Source organism: Diabrotica undecimpunctata, unplaced genomic scaffold (genome assembly GCF_040954645.1).
Source record: "Diabrotica undecimpunctata isolate CICGRU unplaced genomic scaffold, icDiaUnde3 ctg00002155.1, whole genome shotgun sequence".
NCBI lineage: Eukaryota > Metazoa > Arthropoda > Insecta > Coleoptera > Chrysomelidae > Diabrotica > Diabrotica undecimpunctata.
Genome location: NW_027313241.1, coordinates 1 through 14560, shown reverse-complemented (window position 1 = coordinate 14560; position 14560 = coordinate 1). Strand labels below are relative to the sequence as shown.

The following is a 14560-nucleotide window of genomic DNA, read 5'->3' as shown; positions in this document are numbered from 1 at the left end:
CAACTCCCCGTTTTCCTTAAATTTTGCTGTTATTATGAGTTGGGAGAGGAAATATTTCTGGTTCCTTAATAGGTATCCAAGGTATGATGCTTTGCGGCTTTGTTGTTATGGAGTAGAAAGAATATTATACCAGACATTAAACAAAAATATAACGAATATATGAGAAATGACAATGGCGAGTCAATTGCTGCTCCTACCGGTAATGAATTATATAGTGGGAATAGGGTATGAGGTGAGTTATAGAGCTAGTACCTTTTGGAACGATCACATGGACCGTCATAGACGAGAGATTGAGCTAGATAGTTGGTCCTCATAATCTTATGGCTACACGTGCCATACTTTAGACAACTGCATTGATCTTTAGGCTAAACTAAGTATGTAGCTTTATCGGTATAAGCAATCCTCCACATTAGCCAATATCTTTGGGTTGATGAGCTGGTAAGTGTAACCGCACTCTTTGTTAATGGTATGTTGATAGAATCAAGAAGATTTAGAACCACGGTAAGGCAAATAATTAACTAAATAATAGGAAGCCAAATAAGTGAATTAAAGAGAACATCCGAGTAAGAGATTCCGGAAGATAAATAGCAAAACTAAAACTAGTTTTCTAGTATAAAAGTATAAAAGACTGGATACTAGATAGATAAAGGAATGGAGTAAAATGTGGAGTGGAGTGGAGTGCAATAAAACCTAAATTCATAATTTTTGGGGTAACTCAACTAATCGGTCATAGTTTTTGACGGGTTCAATAAAGCAATAAAACAGTAGCGGGCAGGTGACATTTTGCAAAAGATAGTTTTAAGTGAGCGCGAGACTCATGACAAGAGATAAATTATTTAAAAGCTCGTTTTCCGTACAGCCTTGTCAACGACAATACACAATTAAAAATTTCTGATCAAAATCACAATGATCATACAAAATGGTGCCGGCCTTTTTTACGATTACGTCACTAAAACCCATCAACCAGTACCTTAGTTCAATCAGCCAAATATTATTAATTTGAATTTTATTGTTCAGAAAACAAGATGCAGTAATTTTTTAACTAATGAGCATATTTATTACGATAAATATTTTGACGTTTTTGGGCTTACATTCATATTCGTAGGTATCATTGAAAAGAACTTGAACCAGGCTTCAGACGAGTTATTGCTTGCCATATTTCCATTTACAAATATGCAAAATGGTGAGTTTTCTGTATTTATACTTCAAAACTGGAAATTATTTTAGGTGGAGGTCTCACATGTGCCATGGGTATTCTATTAGCACTAATAGAAAGAAGCACTTCCGGTAAAGGTCAAATTGTTGACGCATCCATGGTTGAAGGTACTGCGTATTTAGGAACTTGGTTTTATAGAGGGAAAAATACTCTTCCTCTCTGGGGCCAGGAAAGAGGTCGAAACGTACTGGACAGTGGAACTCACTTTTATGAAGTATATAAGACTAAAGATGGAAGATACATGTCTGTTGGAGCACTTGAACCTCAATTCTATGATGAACTAATTGCAGGTATTTATAACTTATTTATTATGTTTAGACAAAATTATGATCAAAAAAATTAAATCAAATTTTTAAGTTATAGAAATTTTAATGCAACTATAAATGTAAGGCAAATGTGTGGAATGCTTGAATTGTCTTAAAAGTTGCAGTGTAATATATATATATACACTCGCGATCATAAAATCCGGATCACCTTGAAAATCACCGTTATTTCATTTTTAACGAGCTTTATCGTAAATAATAATAACACAAATACAAACTAATGCATGTTTCTGAGAATTGTTGTCGCCTTAGTGGTTTCCTTTGTAACAAAGAATTCCAATAATGCCGATTTCGCGGAAAACTATACACTTCCCAAAATGAACGGTACCTGTAACTGCCGCTTGTTTTAAATGTCTCATTTGTGCTTCGACTTTCTGTTTAAACGCAACAAACAAACGTTTATTATTGCCACCATTAGTGTGTGTTAGTGCCATTATTAGTGTTTATTTTTGTTAATTTTTGCCAAAAATGCCTTTGACTGTTGTTGAAACGGCACGCATTGTTGCGCTTGTGGAAGACGGTCATACTCAACGGCAAGTCGCAAGAACTGTTTGCGTAAGCCTTTCTACGATTCAACGAGTGCTTCAACGCTTTCAGGAGACGGGTTTGCTAACCAGATGACCTGGATCTGGACGAAGAAGAACGACCACGGCACAAGATGATTTCTTATGTTTCAGGATTTACGAAACCGGACCTCAACTGCGGTTATGCATCGAAATCGTCTACAGGAAGTACGAAATTGCAATGTTAGCGTTGCAACAGTCAGGAGAAGTCTTTGTTCTTCTGGACTATCTTCTCAGGTAATGGCTACAGGACCGCCACTTCGCCGGAAGCATTGAGTTGCACGACTAGCTTTTGCTCGACAATACGCGCATTGGGGAATTAATGATTGGAGCAAAGTGTTATTCTCAGATGAATCCCGTTTCTGCCTAACTGGATCCGGTGGACGTGTAAGAGTTTGGAGGAGAACCGGTGAACGATTTTCACAAGCTTGCATTGCTCCCAGAATGTGATTTGGTGGAGGCTCGGTCATGGCTTGGGGAGGTGTATCTTCCGACTTCCGCACAGAATTACCCTTCATCGAAAATGGGTCCTTAACTGCACAAAGGTACATTACGGAGATTGTGGAAGAACATGTTATACCCACCATGGCAGGGCTTGGAGAAGACGCCGTTTTTATGCAGGTGCCAGGATCAGTATGCAATACTTAAACGAGGTTGGAATTACGAGGTTACCCCGGCCAGCTAGGTCTTCGGACCTGAATCCCATCGAACATCTCTGGGACGATTTGAAAAAACGTATTCAAACCCATACACCACCTCCTAACAACGCACAGGAGCTTAAGGATCTGTTAGTGAGAGAGTGGAATAACATACCACAACATGTAATCCGGAGAAAAATTGAGAGTAGGCCCCGTCGTCTGCAAGAGGTTATTAGAGCAAGGGGAGGCAATACACGATATTAGTCATTGAAATTCTACTGTTTTACCACGTTCTGTATTTTTCATTTTTTTTTTCGTATGTCTGTTTTATCAACAATTTGGATTGTTTTCTGCTTTTTCAATAAAAACAATAAAAAACCGTTTTTTTCCTTTCAAAACAAACATTGATGACAAATAAAAAATACATTAGCCTAAAAAAAGGTTATTACTGCACCAGATGCAAAAATTTTCAATAAACTTGAAATTTTTAAGGTGACCCGGATTTTATGATCGCGAGTGTATATATACATATATATATATATATATATATATATATATATATATATATATATAAATATATATATATATATGTTATATGAGAAAATATTAACCTTGAACTAGCTTAAGTTCGCCGACTTCAGATTTCATCATCCCATTCCCATAGAAACCGCTGAGCACGCATTAGAACTTAGTGGAATATAAATATTCCCAGCATCACTCTGAATGGCTTGATTAAGCTTAGGTATACAGTTTACTTTAATTGCTATCGACATTTCACTGCATCTACTCTGAGATAGCGCGTCAGTTAATGTAGTCATTTTAAATTAATTTAATTTTGTACTATTATTTAATATTTAATTTGTAACAAATAAAGTTCTTTTTTTAAAAAGTCAAATAAGTGATTAGTGATCTAACAATTGGCGCAAAGTCAGTAGGATCCGGTTAACGTTGCTAGAACACGTGTATACTCACTGGCAGCGGCGGATTCTCATCCCTTAACGGAACAAAGAATCTACGGAAGTCCTCACTCCTGTGACCTACGGAAGGAACACCTAGTGAAGCCCCTGGTAGCCGAGCAGAGAGAACAAGACGACCCTTAAAGAAGAAAGCATCTCCGAACAACCTCACTCCTGTGATCTACGGAAGGAACACCTAGTGAAGCCCCTGGTAGCTGAGCAGAGAGAACAAGGCGTCCCGATGTTCTTCTTTATGTAAGTGGATTTTGAATCATCTCGTTAATAATTTTGATTATAATAATTTACGAAATTGACTATACTGCAAGTCAATTAATTAAGATACATAAAAAAAAAATACAAGTTGATTATCTAATATTTGAAATTATTGATATTTCTTTACATACTATTTTATACTGATATTTTATTGACATATTTTTTTTTAATTGCTATATTTTGGTATATTTTCTCTCGATATATTTTATTTGGTATATTTGATACATTTTTGTTGATATATTATTTGATATTTTTATATTGATACATTTTTGCCCTTTATATACCACCACATTTTTTTTCCCTTACATACTGATACATTTTATATTTCTCCATACTTCTATTTTTCATTTTCGTTTAAAAATATCTCGAAAAATGCCTGAGACACGTTCCCAGACTCAACAAGAAATCGAACCATACAAGCTTTCGGAAATATTTTCTATTATCCCAGAATTTGAAGGCGATCCGATTTCTCTTTCTACATTTTTAGATGCGTGCGACTGTGCTTTTAAAATGGCCACAGGCGATCAGCGCGTTCTATTAACGATTCACGTAAAAAATAAACTCAAAGGTAAAGCTGCACAGCTTATTAATTCTAGAAAACCAATTTCTTATACAGATAATTATTATAATACCGATAACTATGAAAACTATGAAACGGATTATTCTACAGAAAATAATCCGCAAACTGATAACTTTTACGAAACCAATAACACACAAAATTATCAGGATTTTCTTTCACTTCAGAATCAAAATCATCCTCCCAATCATACGAACCCCTCAACGGATATTACGAATATCCAAGAACAAATCCAAGCACTCAACTTGGACAACTTTCATCCGAATCTCAATTTTCCCGAACAGACATTCATGTAACCCCATTTCATACAATGAGTTCCAAAAATTTATATTACATTAATGATGCTACCAACACTTTTAAACTTTTAATCGACACAGGTGCTGGAATCACTGTTTTCAAAGAAAACACAGCACGCAATTATCATAATAGATTTCCTGAAAACGTTACTATTCAAGGTATAACCGATCAAAAATTGTTAATAACAGAATCTGTCCTGATTCCCTTCACTGACAATAATCCTCACAAAGTCTTTATTTTCAATTTAGACATTGATTTCGATGGCATAATAGGCCTAGACTTTCTAGATCATTATGAATGCGTAATAGATCTCAAATCCCGACAGTTGCATACAAATTTTAAAACTGTCACCCTTCACAAAGTAGGGCACGAGACAAACACACCTCCTAAAGACAAAACACCGACACACCCTACAGAAACAACACAAAACGAACCTAAAATAAAAATTAAATCAGATTCTAAACAGGAATCAAATTTAAAATATCAAAACCCTATAAATGAAAAATATACTATCGTAAACAATCGAGATCAAGACAAAAATCTTGAAAGACCAGAGAGAAAACGAATAAAAGGAAAAAACAGAATTACCATTGACAGCCGGACCGAACAAATATGCAGACTAAAATGCAACTTATCAAATACAGATGCCATATTATCAGCTCAAGAAATAGAAAAAGTTAGATTACCTCATGCATCAGTCCATGTAGATGAAAATGGAGAATTCTTAACTTCCGTACTAAATGCTAATGCTATGCCGAAGACAATCGAATTTTCAGACATTTCAATCGAACCTTTCAAAAATTCGGAGACAATCCTATCCTACAACGGAAATGATTTTGAAGAACCCGTAGTAGATAGAACACGAATAATTAAAGAACAACTAAGAATTGATCATTTAAATTGCGAAGAACAAGAACTAATTCTAGATATATGTACTGAATACGCAGATATATTTTATGTCGAAGGCGACAAACTGACCTTCACAAACGAAATCAAGCACAAAATCGAAACAAACAACGCTAAACCTGTCTTCACTAAATCCTATAGATATCCTCAAATACATAAGGAAGAGGTAAAGACGCAAATTAATAAAATGTTAGAAGAAGGAATAATCCAGAAAAGTGTCTCGCCCTGGTCGAGTCCAGTCTGGGTCGTACCGAAGAAATTAGATGCGTCAGGAAAACAAAAATGGCGAGTTGTTATTGATTATCGAAAACTCAACGAACTCACAGTACAAGACCGTTATCCTCTACCACAAATATCAGAACTATTGGACCAACTAGGAAGATGCCAATACTTCACAACACTAGATTTAGCGTCTGGATTTCACCAGATTGAAATCGAGCCACAAGACATCCAGAAAACGGCCTTTTCCGTCGAAAATGGACATTACGAATTTGTCCGCATGCCATTCGGACTAATGAATGCTCCATCTACTTTCCAGAGAGTAATGGACAACATCCTCTTAGGAATACAAAACGAAAGATGCTTAGTGTATATGGATGACATAATTATCTACTCACCCACTATTCATGATCACATGTCACGACTAACAGAAGTTTTTAAAAGGTTACGAAAAGCAAATTTAAAAATACAGCCAGACAAGTGCGAATTTTTAAGAAAAGAAGTAGCATATTTAGGCCACCTTGTAACAGAAAATGGTGTAAAAACAAATCCAGCTAAAATATCTTGTATCAAAAACTTCCCGGAACCAAAGAACACCAAAGAAATAAAGTCATTCTTAGGCTTAGCCGGTTACTATAGAAGATTTATTCCAAATTTTGCCAAAATTTCTAAACCACTTACGAAACTACTTCAGAAAGACGTACCTTTTATTTTTAATTCTGATTGTAAAGAAGCCTTTAACGAACTCAAAAATATTTTAACTTCAGATCCAATACTTATATATCCCAATTTTGAGGAACCATTTTTACTAACAACTGACGCTAGTGCATTCGCGATTGGAGCCGTTCTATCGCAAGGCCCTATTGGAAAAGATTTACCCATAGCTTATGCCTCCAGAACATTATGCGGTGCCGAAACAAAATATTCGACTATAGAGAGAGAACTATTAGCTATCGTATGGGCAGTCAAACATTTTAGACCATATCTTTTTGGCCGAAAATTCACCCTGATTACCGATCATCGACCCCTTACATGGCTTTTCTCGATAAAAGATCCCGGAAGCCGATTAGCGCGTTGGCGCCTAAAACTCGAAGAATACAATTATAAAATAGAACATCGCGCAGGAAAAATAAACAGAAATGCAGATGCCCTCTCAAGGATAAAGATTAACCATTTCAAGGATTGTGCAAACTTTCAATCAAAAATCTCATTACATGCATCGAATGAAGACGACACGGAAACTCAAGAAAACGAAGACGACGATGAAGAAAATATAGAAAAAATGTCCGAAGAACTTGACAAGTTTATCGAACTGTATAGAACAAAGTCAATAATCGATTATTCTAAATTGAAACATCGAATACGGACTTATTAGACAAATCCAACAAAAATATTGTTACATTTTTTTGGCAAAATAAACTTGAAGAACTCCACGAGAACATAATGAATGACATATTCGAAGAAAACATGGAATATAGTAACCGAAGAATTAATATTGTACACAGCAAAACTGTAAAAGATCGAAAATATTTTATTATACCATTACCGTTTGATCCCGAACGAGTAATATCACACTTGTTTCTTGTACTTTTTGCAAATAAAGATCAATTCGATGAATCAAAAATATATTGCGTCGAAAATAATCTCGAACTACCTATCCTAGAGATATTTTCTTATATTTTTGCTGACAAAGAATTAAAATTAAGAATCTGTCAAAATATAATTAAAACAGCCAGCGAAGACGAAATCCCTCAAATTTTAGATCATTACCATTGCGGTAAAAACAACTTACATCGAGGAATAAACGAAACTGTCAGAAGAATAAAGCAGAAATACAATTGGAAGAATTTAACAAAAGATGTAGAGAAATTTGTAAAAGCATGTGAAATTTGCCAAAAAGTTAAGATTTGCAGGAAAAACTTAAGTGGACCACTAGTCATAACAGAAACTCCAAAAACACCATTCGAAAGAATAAATATGGACATATTCGAATACCCTACTAGGAACTACGCTTTAACTATTCGTGACGAATTGACAAAATTCACGCAAGCCTATCCTTTGGAAGACAAAAAGGCAGTAACAGTAGTCAAGACACTCCTACTCTTTTTTCAACACTATGGAACACCACTAAGAATTCATTGTGACTGCGGTCGAGAATTCGAGAATGCTATAATCAAAGATCTATGCGAATTATACGACATTAAACTAACATTTTCTAGCGTTAACCATCCACAATCTAATGGATCTATAGAAAGGTTTCATGCCACACTCTCAGAAATGATTAGAGCAAATCAAGCCGAGAACCCAAACGATCATCCCTTCACTATACTTCCTTATGCAATAATATGCTATAACAACACAAAGAATAAGACCCACGGTTTTACACCATATGAACTTATATTTGGGCACACTGCAGGCCGACCACCAGAAACTCTATACAATCAAAAAACACTAATGAGTAAATATATTCGAGACCTGAATAACCGCATGGAATATTTTTACAAAGTAGCCAGAGCAAAAACAGAAAGACAGAAAGAAAAGGCGAAAGTAAGATTTGACGAGAATATTTCAGAACGAAGACCTGATTTTAAAATTGGTGACAAAGTTTACGTAAAAGAATCACAAATTAAATCAAAATCGGATAATCTTTTTAATGGACCTTTCGAAATTCAAGAAGTTTTTACAAATTCCGCAATTATCCTTAACCCCAAAACTAACCAAACCTCTAAAGTAAATTTTGACAGACTCAAACCTTATTTTGAATAATTTTCCTTTACAGATTCTATGGACTCCTTCCTATCGTCCAATCCCAAATTCTCCTCACTCCAATTAATAACACAATTGGAATATTTTTTCATGAAAAAGGAACTATACGAATATCTAATGACAAATGGACTTTACTTGTTTACAAAGAATTATTACCTATCAAAACTACAATATCCAATAATGACAGAATTTTGGAAAACCTGTTAGAAAAATTTATTAACGTGGATACACCGAGAAAACTTGCCTTTCAAGCCGAAGTACAGACACATGTTAGTCTGCTAAAACAAATCTCAAACTCCGTTAATTTAAAATATAAAGAAATAACCTCTGACACAGTACCTTATAATAAACGCCTAAAACGCGGTTTAGTAAATGGTATTGGAACAATCTGGAAATCTATTACTGGAAATTTAGACGCCTCTGATGGCGAATACTTTAATAAATGTATAAATAAGATAAATTCCGATGAAACTCAAATTGAAAATCTCCTAAAAAATCAAATATCTGTTACCACTTCAGTTATAAGAACTTTCAACACTACAATTCAAAAATTGCAAATAGACGAAGAAACTTTTAACAAAGACTTAAAAACTATCGAGACTACACTTCTGGACATTAATAATGACATATCCTTTTACCAAGCACAATTACAAATACTAGATTTATGTGAGTCCTTAATGGAAAGCTACGTATTTTTAGAAAATTATTTAAATGATATACTAAATTCTATAACATTCTCTCGCCTGCAAATTCTACATAGTTCTATTATTTCGCCCATAGACTTAATGGACGCATTAAAAGAAATCTCACAGTCATTACAAAATAACGTATTGCCTCTACCCACTTATATGTCAAATATAGCTCAGTATATTGACATAATAAAACTGCAAGCTTATCAGCTTGATTCAAAAATTGTTTTCGTTCTCGAAATTCCGTTAGTTGATCCCGAAATATTCACCTTGTATCAATTATATTCAATACCAATATTAGATAATCAAACTGGTTTTCATCATATACTTTCAACTGTTCATAAATACATAGCGCGAGATGATGATTCAATTTCATATGTCTTACCCATGGACACCGAAAAATGCAAACAAATCAGTCAAAACCAAAGAATGTGTACAGACATTCTTCCGTATCCCATAGACACAGATGCTATATGTGAAGCCCAGCTTTTGAAACCTCTCAGCAACTTACCAAAAACTTGCCAGATGTCCATGCTCTTGGCACAAGGTTACAATGTACAAGAAATTGACCGAAATTTATGGTTACTAACCATTTCCGATCCATTACCAGTAACAATCAAATGTGCAAGAAAAGACGTCACTACACAAATAATCAAAACAAATTCAATCTTAAGATTAATTCCCGAATGTATTGCATTCATCGGCAGTACCAGAATTCATGCTAGAGACCAAATTGAGAAATATACAAATATCACGTATAGAAGTCACCCAGTTAACGTACCCTACAGATGCTGTGACCATTTTGAGACAAAGAGTCACCTATCAAAATTGAAACCACTTAAACTCAGTAAGATCAACGTAGATGACTTAAATATTGCACAACACAAATTGGACCAATATTCAGAAGAACTGGACCATATTATGAGCCAATCATTCATTGAGGAACATCTACCCTTATTCACTATATCAACCTTATCCCTGATTATTATCCTAGTTATCTTATACCTTTTCTGCAAATACCGAACCAAAATATTCCCAAAAATTGCAATCTCCTTGTCCCAGGATCAGCGTCCAACTTCATTACCACGCAGAAATTCCATTAGACAGAAACTTCAGGGCTTAGCCTCCTTCAGAAGAAGACCCAATGTCCAACAAGAAAGCGAAGCAGAAACACCAATTACTCTGTAAAAGTCAAAGCAATGGCATTGACTTTTCACTAATAAGGGGAGCTGTTATATGAGAAAATATTAACCTTGAACTAGCTTAAGTTCGCCGACTTCAGATTTCATCATCCCATTCCCATAGAAACCGCTGAGCACGCATTAGAACTTTGTACGAACCGTTGGCCAATATTCATGGGAACAGCAATTCAGCACTTCATACCAAACATATAAATTACCATTCTCAGATGCCGGAATCACTCTTAGCTGCAACTTCGACCAGTCCAGTTAATGTAGTCATTTTAAATTAATTTAATTTTGTACTATTATTTAATATTTAATTTGTAACAAATAAAGTTCTTTTTTTAAAAAGTCAAATAAGTGATTAGTGATCTAACATATATATATATATATATATATATATATATATATATATATATATATATATATATATATGCGCGCAAATAACGTATGGACAGTATCTTCATACTTTATTTACGTTGTTGTCAGATCTTCCGTTTTTACGATAACACACGTTTTTACGATATCACACGTTTTTACGATAACACAGGCACATAATTAATAACCACAATAATTAGACCATTTGGTTGGAGTTGAAGCAAATGTTCGGGTTCTTGTATCCGTAACTTAAACAAATTTTTTAATGTGTTTTTTGTGCCAGTGTTCCGTCTTTTATGTGTTTTTTCGAAGAAGTTTTTGTAACTTTACATTTATAATAAAACAAGGAAAAATTGCTGATTTTTCCACCAAATGGGATCTCAGTTGAGTAGTCGTGCTTTTTTTAAAACTTGACCATTAGTCCAGTCGGGTTTGACCAAAAAAATGCCAAAACTTTTGGCGTGCTGCCTCAAATTTTATTATTCTAACCTTTAGGGGAGGTCAATAGTAATGTAAATTTAAAATCGTGGCTAAATCCAACGGTTGCATTAGCTGCCATCTTGAATTTAAAGGAGAACCGTTTTTGCTCAATATCTCCGCCATTTTCAACTTTCTTAATTCCTTTTTTACAATTTTTTTCGTTCGGTCGATATTTCCCGCGTTACGGGAGAAATAGTGGTAGCAAGGGGGGAAGCATAATTATCGAATTATCTCGTTTACTATTAACTTTACCATATGAATGTACATAAACAAAAATGGAGAGAATTATATTTTATACAATTTTGATTCCTTTCATTTTTTGCTGAATGGCGCGAGCGTAAGACCTTGCAGGGTTTAATTTTATAGGAATTGTTTTTATTCAGTATCTTGGTCATTTTCAACCTTTCGAGAAAATTGTAAAAACTAAAAAAAATTAGATTTCTTTGATTTTTTGTGCTTCAATCGACATTTATGGCCCTAAGCATAACGAACCCTAGACGCTGCTGTTATCAGCAGCAAGCGATAAACAGGAACGAACCTACGACCTTAAATATTGATTTTAGCAAAAAAATGAAAGAGATCAAAATTGTATAAAATATCATTCTCTTCATTTTTACTTACATGCATATTGTATAAAGTTAATAATAAACAAGATAATTCAATAATTATGCTTCCTCTCCCCCTTCCACTATTTTCCCGCTTAACTCGGAAAATATCGACCGCACAAAAAAGTTGTATCGAACGGAATTCAGTCGCGATTTTTAATTTGCACTACTTTTGACTCCCCCTAAAGGTTAGAATAATAAAATTTGGGGCAGCTCGCCATGCAAGGTAAAATGCTATCCCGACTGGACTACAGTCCATCTAATTTACAAACCGTTGCACGTCATCGGCGTCAAAGCCCGTGACGTCACATGATAAGAACACGAAATATTTGGGCGGTAGGTGTTCTTTTTTAGAATCACTTCAGTGATCGCCGAGTACCCTGACAGTACAGCCACTAGACATATTTTATTATATACGCTTAGAAATAATATTTAAAGATTTCTATTAATGTTAACTTTAAGAAATGCACAATATTCATTTAATTTGTATAAATGCATTATAAAGCTTTTTTATGAAGAACATTTGTTTGGAACACACTGTAACTGTAATCGAACGAAGGTGAAATTTTGGCATAAATTGGTAACACTTATTTTACAGTTGCGGTGTTGACACTTTAGTTTTGTTTTTATTATTTACTATTAATTAAACTATGTTGTTTTTAAACAAGTGGCTCAAATTGTTTTTAACAAGATTATTTTTTAGCTCTTGTTTTGTTTCTATTTATTTACATTAAATATTAATTTATTTTGTTGTATACTGTTGTTGTACACTTTTGCAATAATTATGTGACCTATTTGATTTAAAATGGATTCAGGAATTTTTTATACTTTGGCAACTATGTCAACTTCGATCTCTGACGTAGATAATGACGTGCAACAGTTTGTAAATTAGATGGACTGTACATAGCTTTGAGGATGGCTTTGTAAGACGAAAGCGCTTAGTTAGGAATTAAAATTTTGACACACTTCAAAAATACTTTTCTTTTCCATTCTTTTATTTATATTATTATTTTTCCAGGTTTGGGATTGACGCTTGAAGAGGTCCCTCATTTTGGTGATTTTGAAGAACTGAAGAAAATTTTTACCAAAAAATTTGCAGAAAAAACCAGAGATGAATGGTGCCAAATATTTGACTCCACTGACGCTTGTGTAGCGCCTGTTTTAACTTTAGAGGAAGCACCAACACATCCGCACAATATCGAACAGAAAACTTTCACCAAGACTGAAGATTTCTACAGCCCAAATCCTCATCCTAAACTTAGTAGAACACCAGGAGAATCGCATTCTACCAAGCCATTACCAAGAACTGGAGAACATACTAAACAAGTTTTACGCAATTTAGGATATTCACTTGAATCTATAGATGATTTGGAAGCTGAAGGGGTTATTCAATGTCACAAAAATTCCAAACTGTAAAGTTAACAAATTTTCTTTTCAGTTAGTTTAGGTTACGTTAGATAGGTGCAGGGTTCCAGAATTATGGAATGGATATCATAAGTGAAGGTATACAATAAGCCAATAGGGTGCCGGCTGGTTTATATTAAACTGCTCCCGGAAAAAAAAATCCGATATCATGCAAGCGTTCCATTCATTTATCATGCATTGTATGATATAAACATCTTCAATTTCTAATTCTATCAACGCAGAATCAGTGTATAACAGTCACGTTTGAATTTAATATTCAGCATCGTGTCCAGAACTGAATGCATCGCGCTAAAATTTAATATATATGGCTAAAAAAAGGTTCTACAACTAAGACTTTCTACAACTAATATTTTTTTGGGATCGCAGCGCCTTAATCGGCGAAGGATGTTATTTGTTAGACCACCAGATGTCAGTAGGTATTGGAATAGCTGAAAATAAAGAAAATGTTGCGGATATATGTAAAGGGCTGTATTAAGCTAGAATTAGTTTTAAACAGTTTGCGATACGGGCAACACCGAAGGTAAAGAAGTAGAGGAAGATCTCATGTAATATATAGTAAGTAATATACCAAATAATTGTAAGAATAAAGGAAGACCATAGGTATACTTTGAGAAATATTTTGTAAGATAGTTTTGAATTGGACCAGAGAGTTTTAATTGTATATGTGTCGTTGATGAGGTTTTAAAACGGGCTTTCAAACGAGGAATTACTTGTTATGTTTCCGCTACGCAAGTAGCATTACTTAAAAATAAATGGAAAATTGCTGGACAATTTACTATGAGACACCAATGGAACAAAATAATTTTACATTGGGCATCATAGAATTGCAAGGTTAATGAATATCATATACAAATATTTAATACATTTCTTAATTTGGAAAAGCCTTGATTATACAAGGTTGGCCACTCAAAAGAGTCAGTCTACCCTGATATTTGGGAATATTCATTGAATTTTATGAAAATGCTAAAATAGGTCGATTTTTATTGTACTATACTCCATTCGCTTAGCTCGGGCATATTTTGACAGATTCATTGTCGGAAACCTACAACAACACTCTGAGATAGCGCG

At 34.4% G+C, this 14560-nt stretch overlaps 1 protein-coding gene across 1 annotated transcript; it reads left to right on the top strand.

The window, feature by feature from the left end:
* Positions 1 to 1225: 1225 nt before the first annotated feature.
* Positions 1226 to 14498, top strand: LOC140431856 (alpha-methylacyl-CoA racemase-like). Its single transcript, XM_072519732.1, has 2 exons — positions 1226 to 1506; positions 13086 to 14498. Exons 1-2 carry the CDS (start codon positions 1248 to 1250, stop codon positions 13481 to 13483), a joined length of 657 nt encoding a protein of 218 aa, XP_072375833.1. The 5' UTR covers positions 1226 to 1247; the 3' UTR covers positions 13484 to 14498.
* The last annotated feature ends 62 nt before the right edge of the window (positions 14499 to 14560 follow it).

Bases quoted from the DNA above. Each gene is read 5' to 3' on its own strand.
- LOC140431856 (XM_072519732.1), top strand. From the start codon at position 1,248: ATGGGTATTCTATTAGCACTAATAGAAAGAAGCACTTCCGGTAAAGGT. The intron at 1,507-13,085 runs GTATTTATAACT...TTATTTTTCCAG, and splicing joins CTATGATGAACTAATTGCAG to GTTTGGGATTGACGCTTGAA.